General features: G+C 39.3%; 1 protein-coding gene across 3 annotated transcripts in view; it reads right to left on the minus strand.

Moving 5' to 3' along the window:
* Positions 1 to 4,520: 4,520 nt before the first annotated feature.
* Positions 4,521 to 18,836, minus strand: part of SLC7A2 (solute carrier family 7 member 2) — a 109,854-nt gene continuing 95,538 nt past the window's right edge. For all 3 annotated transcript variants that reach the window (XM_084626207.1, XM_084626208.1, XM_084626206.1), the window contains exons 9-12: positions 15,623 to 15,813; positions 15,084 to 15,250; positions 13,665 to 13,773; positions 4,521 to 12,258 (exon numbers count right to left, since the gene is read on the minus strand). In XM_084626207.1, coding sequence (XP_084482333.1) covers positions 12,074 to 12,258; positions 13,665 to 13,773; positions 15,084 to 15,250; positions 15,623 to 15,813 — 652 coding nt within the window. In that variant the 3' untranslated portion in view covers positions 4,521 to 12,073. The remainder of the gene's footprint in view (positions 12,259 to 13,664; positions 13,774 to 15,083; positions 15,251 to 15,622; positions 15,814 to 18,836) is intronic.

Below are 18,836 nucleotides of genomic sequence, written 5' to 3' on the forward strand. Positions count from 1 at the left end.
TCCACTCCCTCCGTCCCTCACTGGCTAGCGTCGCCAGCTTTCTTCTAATTGCACACAACCAAACACTCTAGTCCCGCCCCTTCCTGGAGGCCCCGCCTCCTGCCCCCCTCCTGCCTGGAAGCTCTGCCCCCACCTCACTACATTCCCCTTCCTGGGTGGCTCGCTCTCCCCCACCCTCACTCACTTTCACTGGGCTGGGGATGAGTGGTTTGGGGTGTAGGAGGGGGCTCCAGGTGGGACAGAAGGATTTGGAGTGTGGTAGGGGGCTGTGGGTTGAGGTGCAGGAGGGGGCATGGTCTATGGGCTGGGGGAGCAGACTCTGGGGTGAGGCTGGGGGGTTCAGGCTGTGGGAGGGGGCTCTGGGCTGGGGGTTAGGGTGCAGGGGGGTGAGGGCTCCAGATGGGGTGCGAGCTCTGGGCTGGGGCCAGGGATAGGGGTTTGCGGTGCAGGAGGGGGGCCTAGGCTGGGGGAGGCTGAGGCGTTCGGAGTGTGGGAGGGAGCTCCAGGCTGGGGCAGGGAGTTGTGGCGCAGCAGGGGATGCGGGCTCTGGGGTGGGGCCAGGGATGAGGGGTTTGGGGGGCAGGAGGGAGTTTGGGTGCAGGATGGGGTTCTAAACTGGGGTAGGGGATTGGGTCGGGTCATGGGGGGGGGGGTTCGGGGTGTGAGCTCCAGGTGGCACTGACCTCATGCAGCTCCAGCATTTCCCAGGGATGGAGGAAATCCACACGGCTCCTGGGAAGCAATGGCATGCCCCTCCGGCAGGCAGCCATGGGGCTCCATGTGCTGCCCCCACAGCTCCCATTGACTGTTGTTCCCTAAAGATGTCATAGCACACCCTTGGGAGCCACATAACTGTCTGTAAGGGCAGATTTTATCCCTGTGTTACCTATAGCTTGATTAAGCAGTAACATACTACTCAAAATGATAGCAATGGAAAACAGAAGGCACCTGCTACCTTATATTGTAAAGAAAGCTTTAAAAAAGCCAGTGGCAAGCATAGTAGTTTAGAGTGTAGTGTGTTGAGGAAGTCGGTGAGAGACATGTTTTCTTTAAGCCCAGGCCTTGTCTGAAAAGTAACTACAAAATGGCATATTAGGGTTTCATGTTCATAAGTACAAAAAATTGTTTTGCTTTGGTTTGTTTCTAACAGCCCTATAAATATGTAGAAACTGAAAGTCATACTGGGTTCTTTCCTTCTTGCAAATCACCACTAGTAAGAAAGGATCTGCAGACCAAATCAGTCTCTTGGTGACACCTGTAGAACCCCTTTATCTTGAAACTGTGTCATCAATAACACCTGCCTACGGCTTCCAGTTGTTTTGCATTGGTGTAACTGATTGGAACTTATAAACACTGTTGCTGATGCACAAGTCTCTTACTTTTGACATATCCAAATCTTAAGAACCAAATTCTGCCATTACATGCAAAACATGGAATGCCCATTATCCATCAAAGCTATCCAGAAAATTTACTAGCAGCATTAATCTAAACCAGCTCTGATATTTTTGGATTTTTTTACATTACACTTGCATTTCAGAAAACCCACTGCTGCATCTTAAAATAGCCATGAACTCTAGGATCCTTAATCTTCTGCAGTGTTTGTAGATAGCTACAGCCATATGTGGCACTCTAGCATATCAAGTAAAATCCACATTACCTTTTGTACCATATAGTCTATTAAAAAGGATTATAAACCTCAGCTTTCAGACAATGATCTGGATCTGACAGCTCAAAAGACATATGAAACTATACAGAGCAAATTCACTTTGGAAATGTTTACGCGTTCACTTCTAACAATGTATTTGAATGTCTTTTGGAGTTTTCCACTCTTGTCTGAAATATTAAGTGTGATTCCTAAAAGGCTTTTCGTGTCAGGTTGTCCTGTTTTTTATCCCCATGTCCCAAGGCCTAAATAGGAAGGTATTTCAAAATGAATGGTAGTAGAGACTATATTAAGTGTAATATCACTTGGAAAGAAAATCTCATTGTTTTGAAAGTAAGCAAATCTGGAAAGGTAATACATTTAACGTTACATGATTTAATTTAATATTAATCTATATTGGATAAAACCAGATTGTATTGTAATCAGATTTTATTTTACATCTCCTGTTTGAAAATGGCCAACTAAAATGTAACATCTCTGTTATTTTGAAGCATCTGCTATGTCATTTAGTTGAAGCAAGAATTAAATAGTGATCAGACACATCAAGAGAGAAAGTGTTTTATAGATTCAAGCTTCCAGGCTTTTCTGGAAGGTCATAGTATAGTGGACTATGTTAACAGCAGTGAACTTTAGTAATAAATATAAATCACATACAAGGGCCCAATCCTGCAACGACATACATGCATGATTAACTTTAAGCATGTAAATAGTCATACTGAAGTCTTTGTGGCATCAGAATTTAAATCTGCTACTTGCAGAATGACTCAATTCAAAGGGTTGAATCCTGTTCACATTGAAATTAATGGCCAAACTTCCACTGACTTCAGTGGGGCCAGGATTTCAATCAAGAATAATCACCTCTCTATAAGATACAATGATTATATTTTGTCTCAAATCTTTAGTTTATCTACAAACTACACTGCAACCCATTTTATAAGTAGCTATCATTTTATGTGGAATTATCTGAGCGTAAGAACTTTGCGTACCACTGGAAATTTGCTGCCAAGACTTTGTGACCCTAGCCCCAACTCTTTACGATGTGTTTTCTCTTTAATTTGTTGTATGCATGTCTGAACAATTTTATGGTAGTCTATGCAATCTGGGATTTAACATTTTTCATTAAAAGAAATAAAATTAGCTGTCCCACTAATTTTCAACACTCCAATTGATGAAGCTGCAGAAGAGGTTGTGGTTCAGTATATTCAATGAGAACCATTGTCAACATTTGAAATTCCTATATACATAAGTCTTAACTGCCCATATCCTTTAATTACCAATTTTCAGCTGTAGCTATATTACCTTGAAATATGATCTCCTTCAGTCTTACAGGACATTGGCCTTGGATGACAAATCTCCAAAGCAAAACCCATTTGCTAAAGGAAGTGATGCTGGTAATTAGTAGGTACCACTGCACCATTTGATTCAGTAATAGAATAATCTCCCAGCATGGAATTAGACAGCATTGTGAAAGTGGAGATACTGGGCCAGCTCCTCACCTTGTGTAAATTGTCATAGCTCAGTTGAAGTCAATAGAGCTCTGACAGTTCACAGCAGCTGAAGATCTAGCTCACTGTTTTTTGCTTGATATTTAAACCAGATGTATTTTTCTCATTTATGTAGGACCTTTCATCCAGAAGAATAACAAAGTGTATAAAGTCCTTTGAGAAATTTCTTGAAGAAAGGTATTTCAAAAATCTAATAATATAAATCTTTTGTCGAGTGATCATTTTTATGTTAGAAGACACTTTGTCCCAGATCCTCAAAGGTTTTTAGGTACCTAACTCCCATCAGTTTCAATGGGATTTAGGCATGAGGATATGGGAAATTGTATTTATGCTGTATATATTTGTTCATTTGAGGAACTCAAAGCACTTAACTATGCTGAATAAATGCTGTCTCCATTTGTAAGAAAGGGAAATGGAGACACACAAGTTTAAGGCCAAAATTTTCAAAACCAGTCTCTAAGCTTGGGTGCCCAAATTGAGACATCTTCAGACGTGTTGCACACTGGCTACCAGCTGAAGTTTAATGGGGATTGTGGGTGATCAGCACCTCTGAAAATCAGTCCCACAGTGATCAGCACCTCTGAAAATCAGTCCCACAGTGTCTTAGGATGGGCACCCCAAAACGGAAGCACCAAAAATCAGAGGCCATGTTTGTAAGTTTAAGTCTGTGATAGAGGCAGAATGGTACCCTGGTCTCGTGACTATCTCATGTTGTATCCGTTTTGATTCCAATTTACCTTCTTGAAAAATAAAAGCTTTTAGCAAGAAAACACAGCTGCTTATTGTCCAACAGAATGCTCATATGTGTTATTATGCAATACACGTTAAAATCATAGATGAGTTTATTCCACACTGAAGGCAATTTATAAAGTCGTAACATTTGATAACAAGAGTCACATAATGCACACTGAATGGCTTTCAGTCACTGTAGATCATTCTGCCTTACTTAGTAAAATCTGTGGTGTATTTTTTGTACAAAGACCTCAGCAATCATTTTAGAACACAGGATAAAGCTGAAACTTATAACCAGTACATGCAAGTGATTTTTAATTTTATTTTAAAAAATATAGAACAAATGCATGATGATTGTCCTACGAAGCATATATTACAGTGAATAAAACAGCAGCAGTATAATTTCCATCACAATTCTATAGCAACTAAGAATACTGATAATATTCTACTGCAAAAGTGAAAAACCCAGGCACCATAAAGTATTTTAATTCTTACATACATTCTAAACACATTTTTACATTAATAAAAATTAGTTTTTTTAGACTAAAGCATTACACAAATATAAATTTATATATGAAGCTCATCATTTTATCTACATTTAAATGCAGAGCAGCAAATAAAATACACTTGAAATAATTACTGCAATGTACATATAAACAGTGATAGAGCAAAGTTCCAAAAGACAGAAATACTAGCGTTTTTAAAAATGATAAAACACAAAAGTATTTTAAAATGTATTAAACAAATATATTAAATGCTTTCCAATCTGCGAACACTAAAGGAAAACAATTCTCCTAAGCAATACAGGGCCAAACCCTGTTAACCTTAACCCAGACTCTGCCCAACTTATACTGATTTCAGTGGGAGTTTGCCTGAGATGGGCTGAATGAAAATGTTCTAAAGACATCAGAATTTGCCCAGCAGACAATAAAAAGCAGCATTTATGCATACAATTCAGTCTTATGCACGCCTGTACAAATGTCCTTTAAGTTGGTTAGTGTCTGAATAATTCCTAGAATCAAATCATAAACTGTGTTCAGGGGGGGAGTAGAGACATGATTGCAATTAGTTTTGGAAAAGCCAACTGTGAAAATGAAGAGGCCCTCAAAAAGCACATATCAGGAAATAAAATATTAAAGCTACAGGAGACTAAAACAGAAATAAGTATCCTATGTTATGTGAATAACCTCTTGAGGAGTACGGCTGTGATCCTGCAAATCCTGGCACACATGTTTAACTTTACACTCTGCAAGTAGTCCCATTGACTTCAATGTGTACATTGCACATTGTAATTTGTACCCTTTGCAGGACCAGGGCCTAAAAGCATTAAAGCGTTTGTAACCAAAAAAGGATCTGTAAATACATATGTGAATTAAATTCATTTAGTATGAAAGGCATCCCAGTGTTGAAGGCATCATGTACTACTGAAGTGGCGTGCAGAGCCTTGTGATTGCTTAATGCACTGTGGTAGATAGATTTCACCCCTTTTGCTTAAATCTTTGAGTATTCCAGGATGCATGGTGTACACCCAGGATAGGTACTTAGTAGAGCACTATTACTTTAAAAATAATTCTGCCTTTATAAAGGCATACTGCTGCATTTGCAGGGATAGCTTGGAGGTGAGGGGTGACAACATATTCATTCACAATCTAAGACTTTATTAAATATCTGTAACAACTACTGTGTGTGTTGTGTCAGACTTATTCGTGACAGAGTCATTTGCAGTTACTGCACAGCACAGCTGTACAATCGCTTAGTTAAATGTAAAGGATAATTGCCTAAATACCTAACCATATTACCAAAGCAATCCCTTGACGTATTGCCACTAACACTTCATTGGCAGTTAAAATAAAGAAACTGCAACTTACAGTGACATAGGCATGATAACAGTTACATAGAATAAGTCTGTTTTTCACTAAGGGAACCCACTAATGCAGATATAGCACTAGGTTTCTCCATTAAAAAAAAAAAGCTTCCTGTTACAACAGATTTTTGACAATACTACACCATTTGCATAGATACTGAACAAGTTACAATAACGATTAATCATGTTTTTAAAAAAGCAATGTGTACACTAAGTTTTCATTCCATAGGATTAGTGTTTTCAGTTCATCTCTAGGTAAATATAAAGACATGCATGCACACACACACATTCAGTATTTGTTTTCTACATACCATTTCTTACATATTTCTATCTAAACTCTTCTCACGTGTAAAAATTTGTATAGTTTTTGTCCTTTATATGGCTGGATCCTGCAAGGCAAAAGTAAGTTGAGGGCAGCTAGAACCTTGCAGTGTTGGGCCTATACTGTATACCAAACCTAATGCACATATTTTACTTGATTCTTACAGTGATATTACTTTGCTACCTACTAGTAAAGGCACGATCATTAACTAAACAGAGAATTATCTTTGTACATTAGAGAAGGGAGCTGAGAAGATCTGATGATGTTTCTTTAAGTTGAAATTAAGTCAACTAAAAAAATAAGTTAAAAGTGATTTCCAGTACTATGCCTGCTCCTGAGCCCCCTGGGATATCTGTACAATCACATTTTACTGTTTTTTAAATGTCTTTATTTCTCCCCTGTTGTTGTGGGAAATATCTATGCAAACAAAAGGGGAAACTGTTTATACACAAAGTGCTGTCAAATACACACAAACTAAACAAACTGAAAACAAAATTTCTTTAGTCTTTCAAGATTTGTCAAAATCTTAGGTAGCAATAATAGGTAACACTTTTCAGTCAGAAGTGTTATTAACAGTGTCCCTTCTAAGGAAAATTGCAGTGCAACACAGAAATTATTTTAATAGCTACACTGAATTACAAAGAGTAAATTACCAAGACAGCCACACAGACACAGATATTCCCCTCTTCCCCTTCAAGCAACCAAGTTTAGTGCAATGAAGTGAATGACTCCTCCCTCTAGGTCACAGAACTGCAATAGCACTTAAGGCTGTGATAACACTTAACTCTCCTGCTCTGCTGCTCATCGTAAAGCAATGAAGTAACCAGCCCATGTCCCACAAACAAATCTGGTTGCACAGGGACACTCAAGGAGCCACCAGAGAGGTATGCTTTACTGTGCATAGGGTGCAGACCCAGACATGGACTCTTCATACATTTCCTCTCTACCCCAACAGGACCGGCCTGATTGCACTGCATCAGCAGCTCCTAAAAAGCTGCACTGAAAGAGGTAGGATTTCCTCCAAAAAATGCTGTTAGACTATGCTTTTAAAATTGTATTTTAACAGGAAGCTGCTGTCTTGACAATTTCATGATGCTGAGTAGGACAGCAAGTATCAGCTTCTCTGTTTCAAATAATGAAATCAGAGATTTTCAGAGCTGTTGTAAAAAAAGTTCTATACCTAAAAAGATGATTTAACAAATAGCTGAATACATTCTTTTTAAAAATAGTTATTTCTAGCTTCCTCCCAAAAGCTTTGAGAGTCTTGTATTTCTAATAATTTCAAATGGTGAATATGATGTTTCTGTCCTACTCTGAATCAAAATGGGCCCCTGATGGAAAGTATAAGTGAAATATTAGACCTAACTGAGACAGACATCTTTTTTTCATTCATTTGACAAGATATTGAAACTGATCAGTATTTCTAAAAAGCTGTGAAAATTCCTATGTTAATATTCTTATTTAGTAAACATTTATCTATCTATATTAGTGTAATAAGTCACTGCATCATTCTGAATGATGAGTGACAGGCCAATCCAACTACATCTAAAATCTGTTCTCTACGGTATATGATTTTAAAAGTCTGAAGAAAGCAGTTACATTAAAAAAAAAAAAATTAAACCCATCCTGGTGGTCACTGGTTGTCCCATGACACACAGTTAAACATAATTCCTAGCATTTCAGGGATTAAGGCAAACATTATAATACACACTAGAATAATGGATCTTCATTCACCTCTAATAAGATTTCTAAACAGGTATTCATATTTTATAATTTCATATTAGAAATTTTATAAATATAGGGAGCCCAAGTCTGCAAGTTTCTCTCCCCACAAAGGTCCCATTAAATCAATGGATGTTTTTAAAAAAAGATAAAATCTCTTGAAGTATCGATGATTAATAAACTGTAAATACTATTACATTTTCTAAAATATATTAGTTACACACACATTATGTAGAAACAAATATGAGCAGGAGTACTTGTGGCACCTTAGAGACTAACCAATTTATTTGAGCATAAGCTTTCTGAGCTATGCTCAAATAAATTGGTTAGTCTCTAAGGTGCCACAAGTACTCCTTTTCTTTTTGCGAATACAGACTAACACGGCTGTTACTCTGAAATATGAGCAGAGACTAATGTCAGTTTTCCTCTACACAGATAGTATTTTTAATCCACTTAGTAGTAACATCCTCAAAACTGAGACAAAGGAATTTCCATTCCAATAATAGCGTCTTTCTCTATTTCCAAATAAAAATGCTTCTAACTCAGAAGACATCCCATCATGTAAGTTAAAAAATGCTTCCAAAAAAAAGGAAACCAACATCTGAACTTTGATTTCTATTTTGCTGAATAGTAATAGTAAAAGCTGTTATCTAACATAGGGTCACATTCATTCCTTTGAAGACAACAGAGTTGCACCCACCTACCCACATGAACTTTTGTTGGGTTGTTTGCTTTCCATCCACTTTCCTAGCACCTTTCCTTCCTCCTCACCCAAACTACGTTGCTAATCAGCTTACCTTAGTTTAGTGGAGTTCTTTTCAGCATGCACCCTCTTGTTGTTAATGGTCAGTAGGGGCCGCTAGTGCAACAGCACAAATCCACCCCTCCCTCCATTCCAGGTACTGCAAGATATCCACTATCCAATCCAAACTGAGGGGTAAAAGAACAAGCTCAACATTAAAAACCAATTCCCCTATACGGTATCAACACATTTCTGGTTCTGTGCCAAGAAGCTTTTATATTTTTGTGTTCACCAGGGTTTGTGCACATGAGCTGCTGCTAACACTGGAATTTACTTTTATACCTAAAAAGTAGCAAGAATCCAATGCCGCTAAAACACACACACACACACACACACACACACACACACACAATGGCTTTCCACCTTCTCTATGAAATTCTAGATGTTGTAGAAGTGTAAAGATGATTTTTAATATCAGACAACATAAGTGTTTGAAGACACCTGTCAAAACTGTGTTCACTGGGTCTTGCCTTACAGTGAGTAAAGGAGAAAACTAACAGCATAATGTACTTCAGCAATATTGTCCTTTAGATTGTAGGACTATCTATTTCCTTTAGTCAATAGCAGCATTCTGGATGCTCTTTGCTTACTATTGGGAACTTATTTTTAATTAATAACACACATTTTGGGCAAAATAACTCCACATTTTGAAATCCTCCATAACTAACAGTGATACTTCCCAACTATTTAAGCCTATATACACTAAAAATATTTAAATGATTATGTACCTTTGATAGGTAACACAAATCTTTGCTTTTACACTGAAGAGAACACCATCAAGATATCGTTCATTATGTTCAAATTAATTATTTATTCAATATTGTCATCACAACTTGCTTCATGGCTTTTGGACATCAGACCCATGTGCACGAACTGAAACATTTGTTGAATGAATGAAACTGAAACGAACTGAAACATTTGTTCGGGAGGGGGGGACTCAGACTTTGCAAATAGATATATTTCAAATTTAAATCCTACCATCTCTGAAGATACCCTGTCAGGATTGAAAATAAATATATTTAAATAAAAGCTTTGCCTCCATGTTTGTCCACCCTCCTCCTCCTCTCTGTGCAAGGAACTCTAGTACCACAGGCACTTGTTTTCTCGTCAAGAAGCAATGTATGCAATCAGACCCCTCTCCCCCAATATGCATATGATGGATGAGGAGGAAGAGGGAATTTAGCTGTGAAGAAGAAAGCTTTTAGTAATGCTATACATAAGTACTAATTACAGAGATTCCCACTGAGTTCAATAGAGCCAGGATTTCACTCTGTGATTTCACTCTGCTTCTGAATTTTTCCTTTAGCACCTGGAGTAACTTTGGAAGGAAAAAAATTCAGATGTGACTTCATATGAAACAAAATAATATTCTTGAATACTTTTCCTACAGTGTATCATTGCTCATAAGCATCTTCATAGTCTGAATTATGCATATTTACTTACTGGTAAGGATAATTGAACATTTCCTTACTACTTTGATATAAATATATTGTACTCTACTTTGATAAAAGTATCTGATTTGTGCTGTTACCATTTGTAAACAAGCTTTGCAGAATATTCTCTAGACCAGTGGTTTTCAATCTTTTTTCATTTGAAGACCCCTAAAAATTTTGAATGGAGGTGTGGACCCCTTTGGAAATTCAACCTGTGGTCTGCAGACCCCTACCCTAGAAGTTCTACACTGAAAACTGACTGAAAAGAATTCAACAAAAAATGCTGCATGTGCTTGGCACAGTATAAACTCTGGGCTTCTGTGGTTACGGTAACACTTCCAGGCTTTGACCTGTAGATGGGAGTATTCGCATACTTTTGATTGATCAGAGAAACGGAATGCCTTTTCTGGGATCTGAAACTTTATTTTCATAAGGAGTCCAGTGGCACCTTAAAGACTAACAGATTTATTTGGGCATAAACTTTCGTGGGTAAAAAACCCACTTCTTCAGATGCATGGAGTGAAAATTACAGATGCAGGCATTATAACTGACTCATGAAGAGAAGGGAGTTACCTCACAAGTGGAGAACCAGTGTTGACAGGGCCAATTCAATCAGGGTGGATGAAGTCCACTCCCAATAATAAATGAGGAGGTGTCAACTCCAGGAGAGGCAAAGCTGCTTTTGTAATGAGCCAGCCACTCCCAGTCCCTATTCAGGCCCAAATTAATCCTGTTAAATTTGCAAATGAATTTTAGTTCTCCTGTTTCTCTTTGAAGTCTGTTTCTGAAGCTTTTTTGTTCAAGTATAGCTTCTTTCAAATCTGTTATAGAATGTCCAGGAAGATTGAAGTGTTCTCCTACTGGCTTTTGTATGTTACCATTCCTGGTATCCAATTTGTGTCCATTTATTCTTTTACGTAGGGACTGTCCGGTTTGGCCAATGTACATGGCAGAGGGGCACTGCTGGCACATGATGGCATATATAACATTAGTAGATGTACAGGTGAATAAGCCTCTGATGGTGTGGCTGATGTGGCTGGGTCCTCTGATGGTGTCACTAGAATAGATATGGGGACAGAGTAGGCAATGAGGTTTGCTACAGGGATTGGTTCCTTGGTTAGTGTTTCTGTGGTGTGGTGTGTAATAAATCTGTTAGTCTTTAAAGTGCCACCGGACTCCTTGTTGTTTTTGTGGATACAGACTAACACAGCTACCTCCTGATACTTTATTTTCATAGTCACCTTTCACGGACCCCTTAGACATAGACTGTGGACCCCCAGAAGTTGAAAACCACTGCTCTAGACCTACTCCCAATTAATCTCACACTAGTTCCCTGTAAAGCAATAAGAAGGAATTCAATATTTTAATGATCAGAGTACGGTCACTTTGTTATCCATAAAAAGAATAGAGAAAAGGAGTACTTTTCACGTGAGCTCACGAAAAGCTTATGCTCAAATAAATTTGTTAGTCTCTAAGGTGCCACAAGTACTCCTTTTCTTTTTGCGAATACAGACTAACAAGGCTGCTACTTTGAAATTTGTTATTCATGATACCCTATCAGACTGTGACAAAGTATTTTAATGAACAGGGGTAAGAAGAACATATGAAAAGCAGTTGCTTTCCTCATAAAATGTTCAGGGCCCTCTTTTGTAAGCAATCCTAAAATTCTTTATACTTTATGATCACCAATTAATTGTATATAATTGTGCAACCAAAATTTTAGCATAGCAAAGGTACAGTTATCCCCTTGGAAGTCTGTTCTTCCCCTCATCTTCCTTGATGTTTTCATCTGGGACATCAATTTATCACTGAGGAAAGTCTTCATGATACTGGATCTGAAGTATCCAAGAGGAATTAGCAGCTAATCCAACATGTCAGTCATGCCTTGTGGTAGGCACTTGCAAGATGCACAAATATAAATTATTGTTAATCTGCTGGCAGCTACCTTTTGACAATTTCGTTCAGCAACTACATTCGGTCACAGTTTACTATTACTTAAGAGACATGCACGTTAAGGTTGTTTGCAAACATTAACATTCACTTGTCCTTTCATGTGTAATAAACCGAGCATTTTCATCAACATGTTCATCTGCTTCTTCCACAGGGTTCTTTTCCTGTATTCCACTATTTTCGGAGCAAGTATCTTCATCTTCCTCATCTCTAGGATGACCCTCAAGACTGTGTCTGATGCCATACGCAAAGTAAATAAAGAAGCCTTCCAAACAAAAAAAAATACTTAATAGTTTTTTGCAGGCAAACACTGCATTAAGAGTGATTCCCAACCCCCTGGATAACTGACACCTTTTACCTGAACAGTTCCCTGCTTGTGGTATGCAAATTACTACTAGTACTTCAGGACTTTGTGTCTGGTAATGTAGCTCTTCCCTACATTAAAGACAACTGGCAGTGCTGGACCCCAGTGCAACATTTCTGTCTATTTCCCAGTCATTTGTGTATGCTCTTATCCGCACTGCTAATGGTGACCGCTGCCTGTAATTCATGACTGCAATACAAGTTTGGAGCACCAAAACTGACTTTGCAGTCAGTGTATCTTTCTACAATTCAAAAGTACGGCAGTTCAGAGGAGAATGATACACAGAGTAGTAGGAAACAGATACAGTAGTTGCAAATACTCCTCTCTCTACAGTTTTGACTATAATTATTAGAAAAATATTGATCTTGATTTTACATCTTTTTCTCCCCATGTTTTCTGGCCTGGCTTACGGCACAGTCTCTACCAATTTAAGTAAATTGATTTAGAAACTGAGCTAGTTAAATCAGTGAAACCTCTTTGTGTGAATACTCTTAAATTGGTTTAACCAACTTAAGTTACATCAATATAAAGCACTTTCTTAAACCAATTTAAAAAACTGTCCATATAAATTATTTGCACTGATTTAACTAACTCAGTTTCTAAACCAATTTGGTTAAAATCAGTGCTACTGGTATGTGTGTGTGAACAAAGCCTACACAGATTTCTCTTTCTCTGCCACTACACTCATTGAATCCCAGCTAACCTTTCAGGAGCATTTTGACACAACAACCACTTTCAGCTCTCATTTTGTATTTACCATAGGGTGACCAGATAGCAAGTGTGAAAAATTGGGAAGGCTGGGGAGTAATAGGCACCTATATAAGACAAAGCCCTGAATATTGGGACTGTTCCTATAAAATCAGGGCATCGGGTCACCCTAATTTATCAAAACAAATCCTGAGAATATGTTAAATATTCTCTATTTTGATTTTGTATCACAAAGTGAGTTGAAAATGCTGCCTCTGAAATAGAGTAGGCAGGCAGAAAAGATTTACCAAACTCAATGTTAATGCTTTCCAGGCCTACATATACATCACCTATATTTGCAAGATAGCAGTAAGCTAACTGGAATTAGTCCTGTAGCTTTTATGATTCCTGCTACCTCACAACCGCATGTGCAGTTTTGGCAGCAGGTGCATACATCTTCTGAGGTATGTTTTTGTTTTGACTATTGATATCATTTGACATTTATTGAAAGAAAGCTTTTTATTTGAATAGTTAAAAGAAGATGATTAAATCATTCCTAGAAAGAACCACAAGAGAGGACCCATCAATCCTAATGTAAACAGTTGTTGTAAAGTACCTACCAAAAGCCATCCAGAAGCTAAATCTGATCCAAGTCTCTCCACTTAACTGTACCATCAAGTAAATATTCACCAAGATACTGAAGGATGGCAAAAATGGCAAGAATGGAACCTAAGGGGAAATAGTTTATAAGATAGTAAAGTTTTTCAAACCTTTCCGCAGAATAAATGGCGCATTTCAGTTTTGTAATACAAATAAAGGGACTGGCAGACCCACTCACCAGTGAGAGTAAGACACTTTTCCTGTTTAGTGTAAGGGTTAATCACTAGTTTCTGCAAAACTGTTAATCACTAGTTACGCTTTCATTTTTAAAAAAAGGTTTGGTCCCCACAGCTACAAAGAAAACCTTGTCAATTTGCACTGAACATACAGCAGTGCAGTGCTGAATTCCTGAATTAATCTAGGTGGGCAGCCTGAAACAATACTTATTTTACTGATTTAAATTTATATTCAACAGCCTTTACCCACAGCTCTCAGCACACTTTATAAATAATTAAAAAGGATAACATGCCTCAATAAAAAAGCACACTCCATTTATATCCCTGTCCTTCCCAATCACCATACCAAATAGCCTCCCATACCTCATCCCATCACTCAGTTTATCTCCACTTTCCTAACTGCCCATTAAAAAAAAAAATCCTTGTAGTGTATGTGAAAGACTTATTCATACTCCAAGGAATCATGGCACACAGTCTAAGGGCAGGTCTTCACTACCCGCCGGAGAGATACAATCGATCCCCGAATACGCTCCCTAACGACTCCGGAACTCCAGCTCACAAGAGGCAGAAGCGGAGTCGACGGGGGAGCGGCAGCAGTTGACTCGCTAAGATACACCAACTTCAGCTACGCTATTTGCGTTGCTGAAGTTGCGTATCTTAAGTCGACCCCCCCACCCCCACCCGCCCCCCCGGCCCAGTGTAGACCAGGGCTAAGCAACTGGGTTTTTGTGCTAAACTGCTCCTCCAGGGCTGGGAGGGAGGAACTCTTCCCTCTAAGTTACAGGCTCTGTAGTAGTGAAGCCACTCTTCAACTGCTATCCCAACCTTAGGGCTGAAATGGCCTCTGTGCTGCTTGCCTCAGCACCCGCAAGTGGTAGGGAATAGCTGGTGGATCTCTGTACTAGGCAATTTACCAGCTAATACCACCAATCAGTGGTGTGCAGCACGGCAGTGTGAAAGGGGTATAGTGCACCCTATGCAAGGCCTCCTCATCCAGTCTGCAATGAAATCATACTAGAATTGATCTGAGACCGTCTAGACAATGGGATGGTAAAAACGCCTAAGACCTGTCTACACTATCACTATCACCAATAGTGCAATGGTGAGACACATTGTCTGAAAAACACAAGCATAGACACAGCCACACACATCGTTTTATTAAAACAAATTGAAACTCTGTATTATTTATGTTAACTTACTCACCAGAAAGGCCACTTTCTGCTGGCTCTGAGGCTGCCTCCAAATGGTGAGAACTATGACTATGAAGAGTACTACCAACACAGCAAGAAGACCAATGCTCCAAGGCTCCATATTAGCAATAAAATGAATCCCATATGTGGTCAGAACACTCAACCCACACACAAGAAAAGCTGTGTGAAAAAGAAAATAAGAATTGGAAGGAAGTCAAACCTTTCAAAACTTTTTAAATAAACATGCAACTTAATATGATAAAGCAGATCTTTATCAGTAGAGACATTATCAGATGTTAAAATGAAAAAAGTCTGTTTTGACAAGAAAACACTTTATTCTGCCTTATTTTTGACTGAAGGAAAATAAATAAGATTATGGAACAAACTATAAAAATCTGTTTTCCTACCAGAATACTTCATTTTTGACATTTGTGAGACGGTACTCCAGGATGTTACCATTGGATTTGAACTTTTGTTCTGCTTAATTAAATTCCACTATTTATGGAACTTGATTTGAATGTATTGTACTTATTTGGGTATCTGTAGACTTACCTAATAGACCCACCAAAAAGCTAACAGTAGTAGCAGACTGCTCTGTTGGCAAACTGGATGGATTCATCAATGTCTGAAGACTGAAGCGGTGCCCTTGAAGCATACTAATTTCAGATTCCCTTTCTGATCCTGTCAGAGCCTCTTTCTCTGGAGAATATTTTGGTTGGTCATAGGTTAAATTGGGTTGGTACCTATCCACAAATAAATAGATATTTATATACAAGACTGTAACAAGTAAAGAAGTTAAGCTTGTGGTGGGGGTTAAAGGAGGATGGTTATAAATGCCACAGCAGTCTCCAATGATTCCACTCTACACTAATAGCTACAATAAAAAATAAAGTCTGCTCTTGCAAAATTCATGTGGCATCCCTTCTATCTTCTTTTATTTCTAGGTCGGGGTGGCCAACCTGTGGCTCCGGAGCCACACGCGGCTCTTCAGAGGTTAATACGCGGCTCCTTGTACAGGCACCGACTCCAGGGCTGGAGCTACAGGCGCCAACTTTCCAATGGGCCGGGGGGTGCTCACTGCTCAACCCCTGGCTCTGCCACAGGCCCTGCCCCCTCTCCACCCCTTCCCGCCCCCTCCCCGAGCCTGCCGTGCCCTCGCTCCTCCCCCTCTCCCCTAGAGCCTCCTGCACACCATGAAACAGCTGATCGGGAGGTGCGGGGAGGGAGGGGGAGGCGCTGATCAGTGGGGCTCCCAGTGGGTGGGAGGTGCTGGGAGCGTACATTGGTAAATTCTGGCTCCTTCTCAGGCGCAGGTTGGCCACCCCTGTTCTAGGTAGTCAATTTAATCTCTAAATTCTCTGCAAAGGGGCCTATTGTCCAACACTGCCTGCCATACTGGGCACTATCATATATAAAATAATAAAGGAAGATTACACCCTGATAACCTGGTTTCCCATAACCTGGACTTTCACAGTTTAGAATGGAACAAGAGAAACACATAAGAACTGTATGCAATAGGAGCTCTCAAACTGGGGATTGCAGGCAGGTGTTGTGGGGGAGTGGAGTAATAATCACCCTTTCCTTTCCATTTTGCTAAATGGGAGGGGTAATCCTGAAGGAGTCGTGGAATGGAAAAAGATTGAGAACCACGGGTATAGAGGATACTGCTAAAGGTAATATACTCTCTTAAAAAGTTAACAATTACAGATCACCACTTTTACAAAGCTAACACCATGTCTCCTAAGATTTTCTGAGAAAGTAATAAACTAGAAGAGGCTTTTTGCTGATTTTTTAATTATACTGTGGGAGGCAGCTGTTTTTCAGCAAAATATTTATAATTTAAATAGAAAACAACACAATACAAAAACCCTTCATGAGATAAAGGAAGGAGATGGAAGAGGATTTCTTGAAATACAGTAGGTCTTTTCAGTAAACTTTCACTGAGATGAGCATGAGGCAGTCTAGAGGAAAAACACTAAAAAACATTCTGCTTGAATAAGGCTGAGATTTAACACCAACTTTGGAAGGAATGTAATGTTTTTAAATACATGCAACCTTACTATGAAAGGGAGCATATTCTCCTGTGAATGATAAACTAAATGAATTTAAGTTTACAGTAAATCCTCACTTAAAGTCATCCTGGTTAACATTGTTTCATTGTTTTGCTGATCAATTACGGAACATGCTCGTTTAAAGTTGTGCAATGCTCCCTTATAACATCGTTTGGCAGCCGCCTGCTTTGTCCACTGTTGTGCAATGCTCCCTTATAACATCGTTTGGCAGCTGCCTGCTTTGTCCACTGCTTGCAGGAAGAGCAGCCCGTTGCAGCTTGCTGGTGGGGGCTTGGAACCAGGGTGGACCAGCAGCCCCCCTATGAGCTCCCTGCTCCCTTAAGTACCCTGTGCAGCAGCCACCCAGCAGGCTACCAATTGTCAGCAGTTCAGCTGTCCCTCCCCCCACTGCCATGTGCTGCTCCTGCCCTCTGCCTTTGACCTGCTCCTGGGAGCCTCCTACTTGCTGTGCACGGGAGGGAGAAAGAGGGGAGCTAATGTCAGTGTGTCCCCTCCCCCTGTTCCCCACTTATCCCTTCTCCATACAGAGCAGGGTGTGGACAGGACAGGGCTCAGGACGGAGAGACAGCAGCTGCTGTCTCAACTTCCTGATCTTTTTAAAGGCAATGTACTTAGAGTCAGGTCAGTATACTTAAAGGGGCAATGCGCACCTCTCTCTCTCCCCCCCACACACAGGGTGTGTGTCTCTGTCTGCCATGCTGTCTCCCCTCCCTCCATTCGTGCTGCCTTGTAGAGTGTGAGGCTACATTAAGAATGAGTTAACCCTTGAGGGCTCAGCTGAATGCCAGTCATCATTTAGCAGTAAGGCATTCCCTGGGCAATATCCCACCCTCTTCCACCCTCTAACTTCACCACCTCAACCAAGCTTCATAATCATCATTGCTGTGTATAGTATTAAATTGTTTGTTTACAACTTATACTGTGTGTGCATATATATATATAATATAGTTTTTTGTCTCATGACAAAAATTTCCCTGGAACCTAATCCCCTGCATTTACATTGATTCTTATGGGGAAATTGGATGCGCTTAACATCATTTTGCTTAAAGTCGCATTTTTCAGGAACATAACTACAACGTTAAGCGAGGAGTTACTGTACTATCGTCAGAACTACTGTTACATTTTTCAAAATTATCAGTTTGAGTTCCTGTGACTACTTAATTAGTTTTAACCTTCATTTATTGCCCCAACTACCAGCAATACAAACAATTAACAAAACCTGTCTTATGCAGTGCAGTACCAATGTATCATTGTTATTCAGTTACCTTACATTAAAAATACCTTTAGATTAGCTGTAATTATAGACAAGTGTCACCTATTAGATCAGTGACTCTCAAGCTTTCCAGACTACTGTACCCCTTTCAGGAGTCTGATTTGCCTTGAGTACCCTCAAGTTTCACCTCACCTAAGAACTACTTGCTTACAAAATCAGAAAATATACAAAAAAGTGTCACAGTCACATTATTACTGAAAAATTGCTTCCTTTCTCATTTTTACCATATAATTATGAAATAAATCAGTTGGAATATAAATATTGTACTAGCATTTCAGTGTATAGTATATAGAGCAGTATAAACAAGTCACTGTCTGCATGAAATTTTAATTTGTACTAACATCACTAGTGCCTTCATGTAGCCTGTTGTAAAACTAGGCAAATATCTAGATGTGTACACCCTTGATTGAGAACCACTGTA

Source organism: Lepidochelys olivacea, assembly GCF_965140295.1.
Source record: "Lepidochelys olivacea isolate rLepOli2 genome assembly, chromosome: 4".
Lineage (NCBI taxonomy): Eukaryota > Metazoa > Chordata > Testudines > Cheloniidae > Lepidochelys > Lepidochelys olivacea.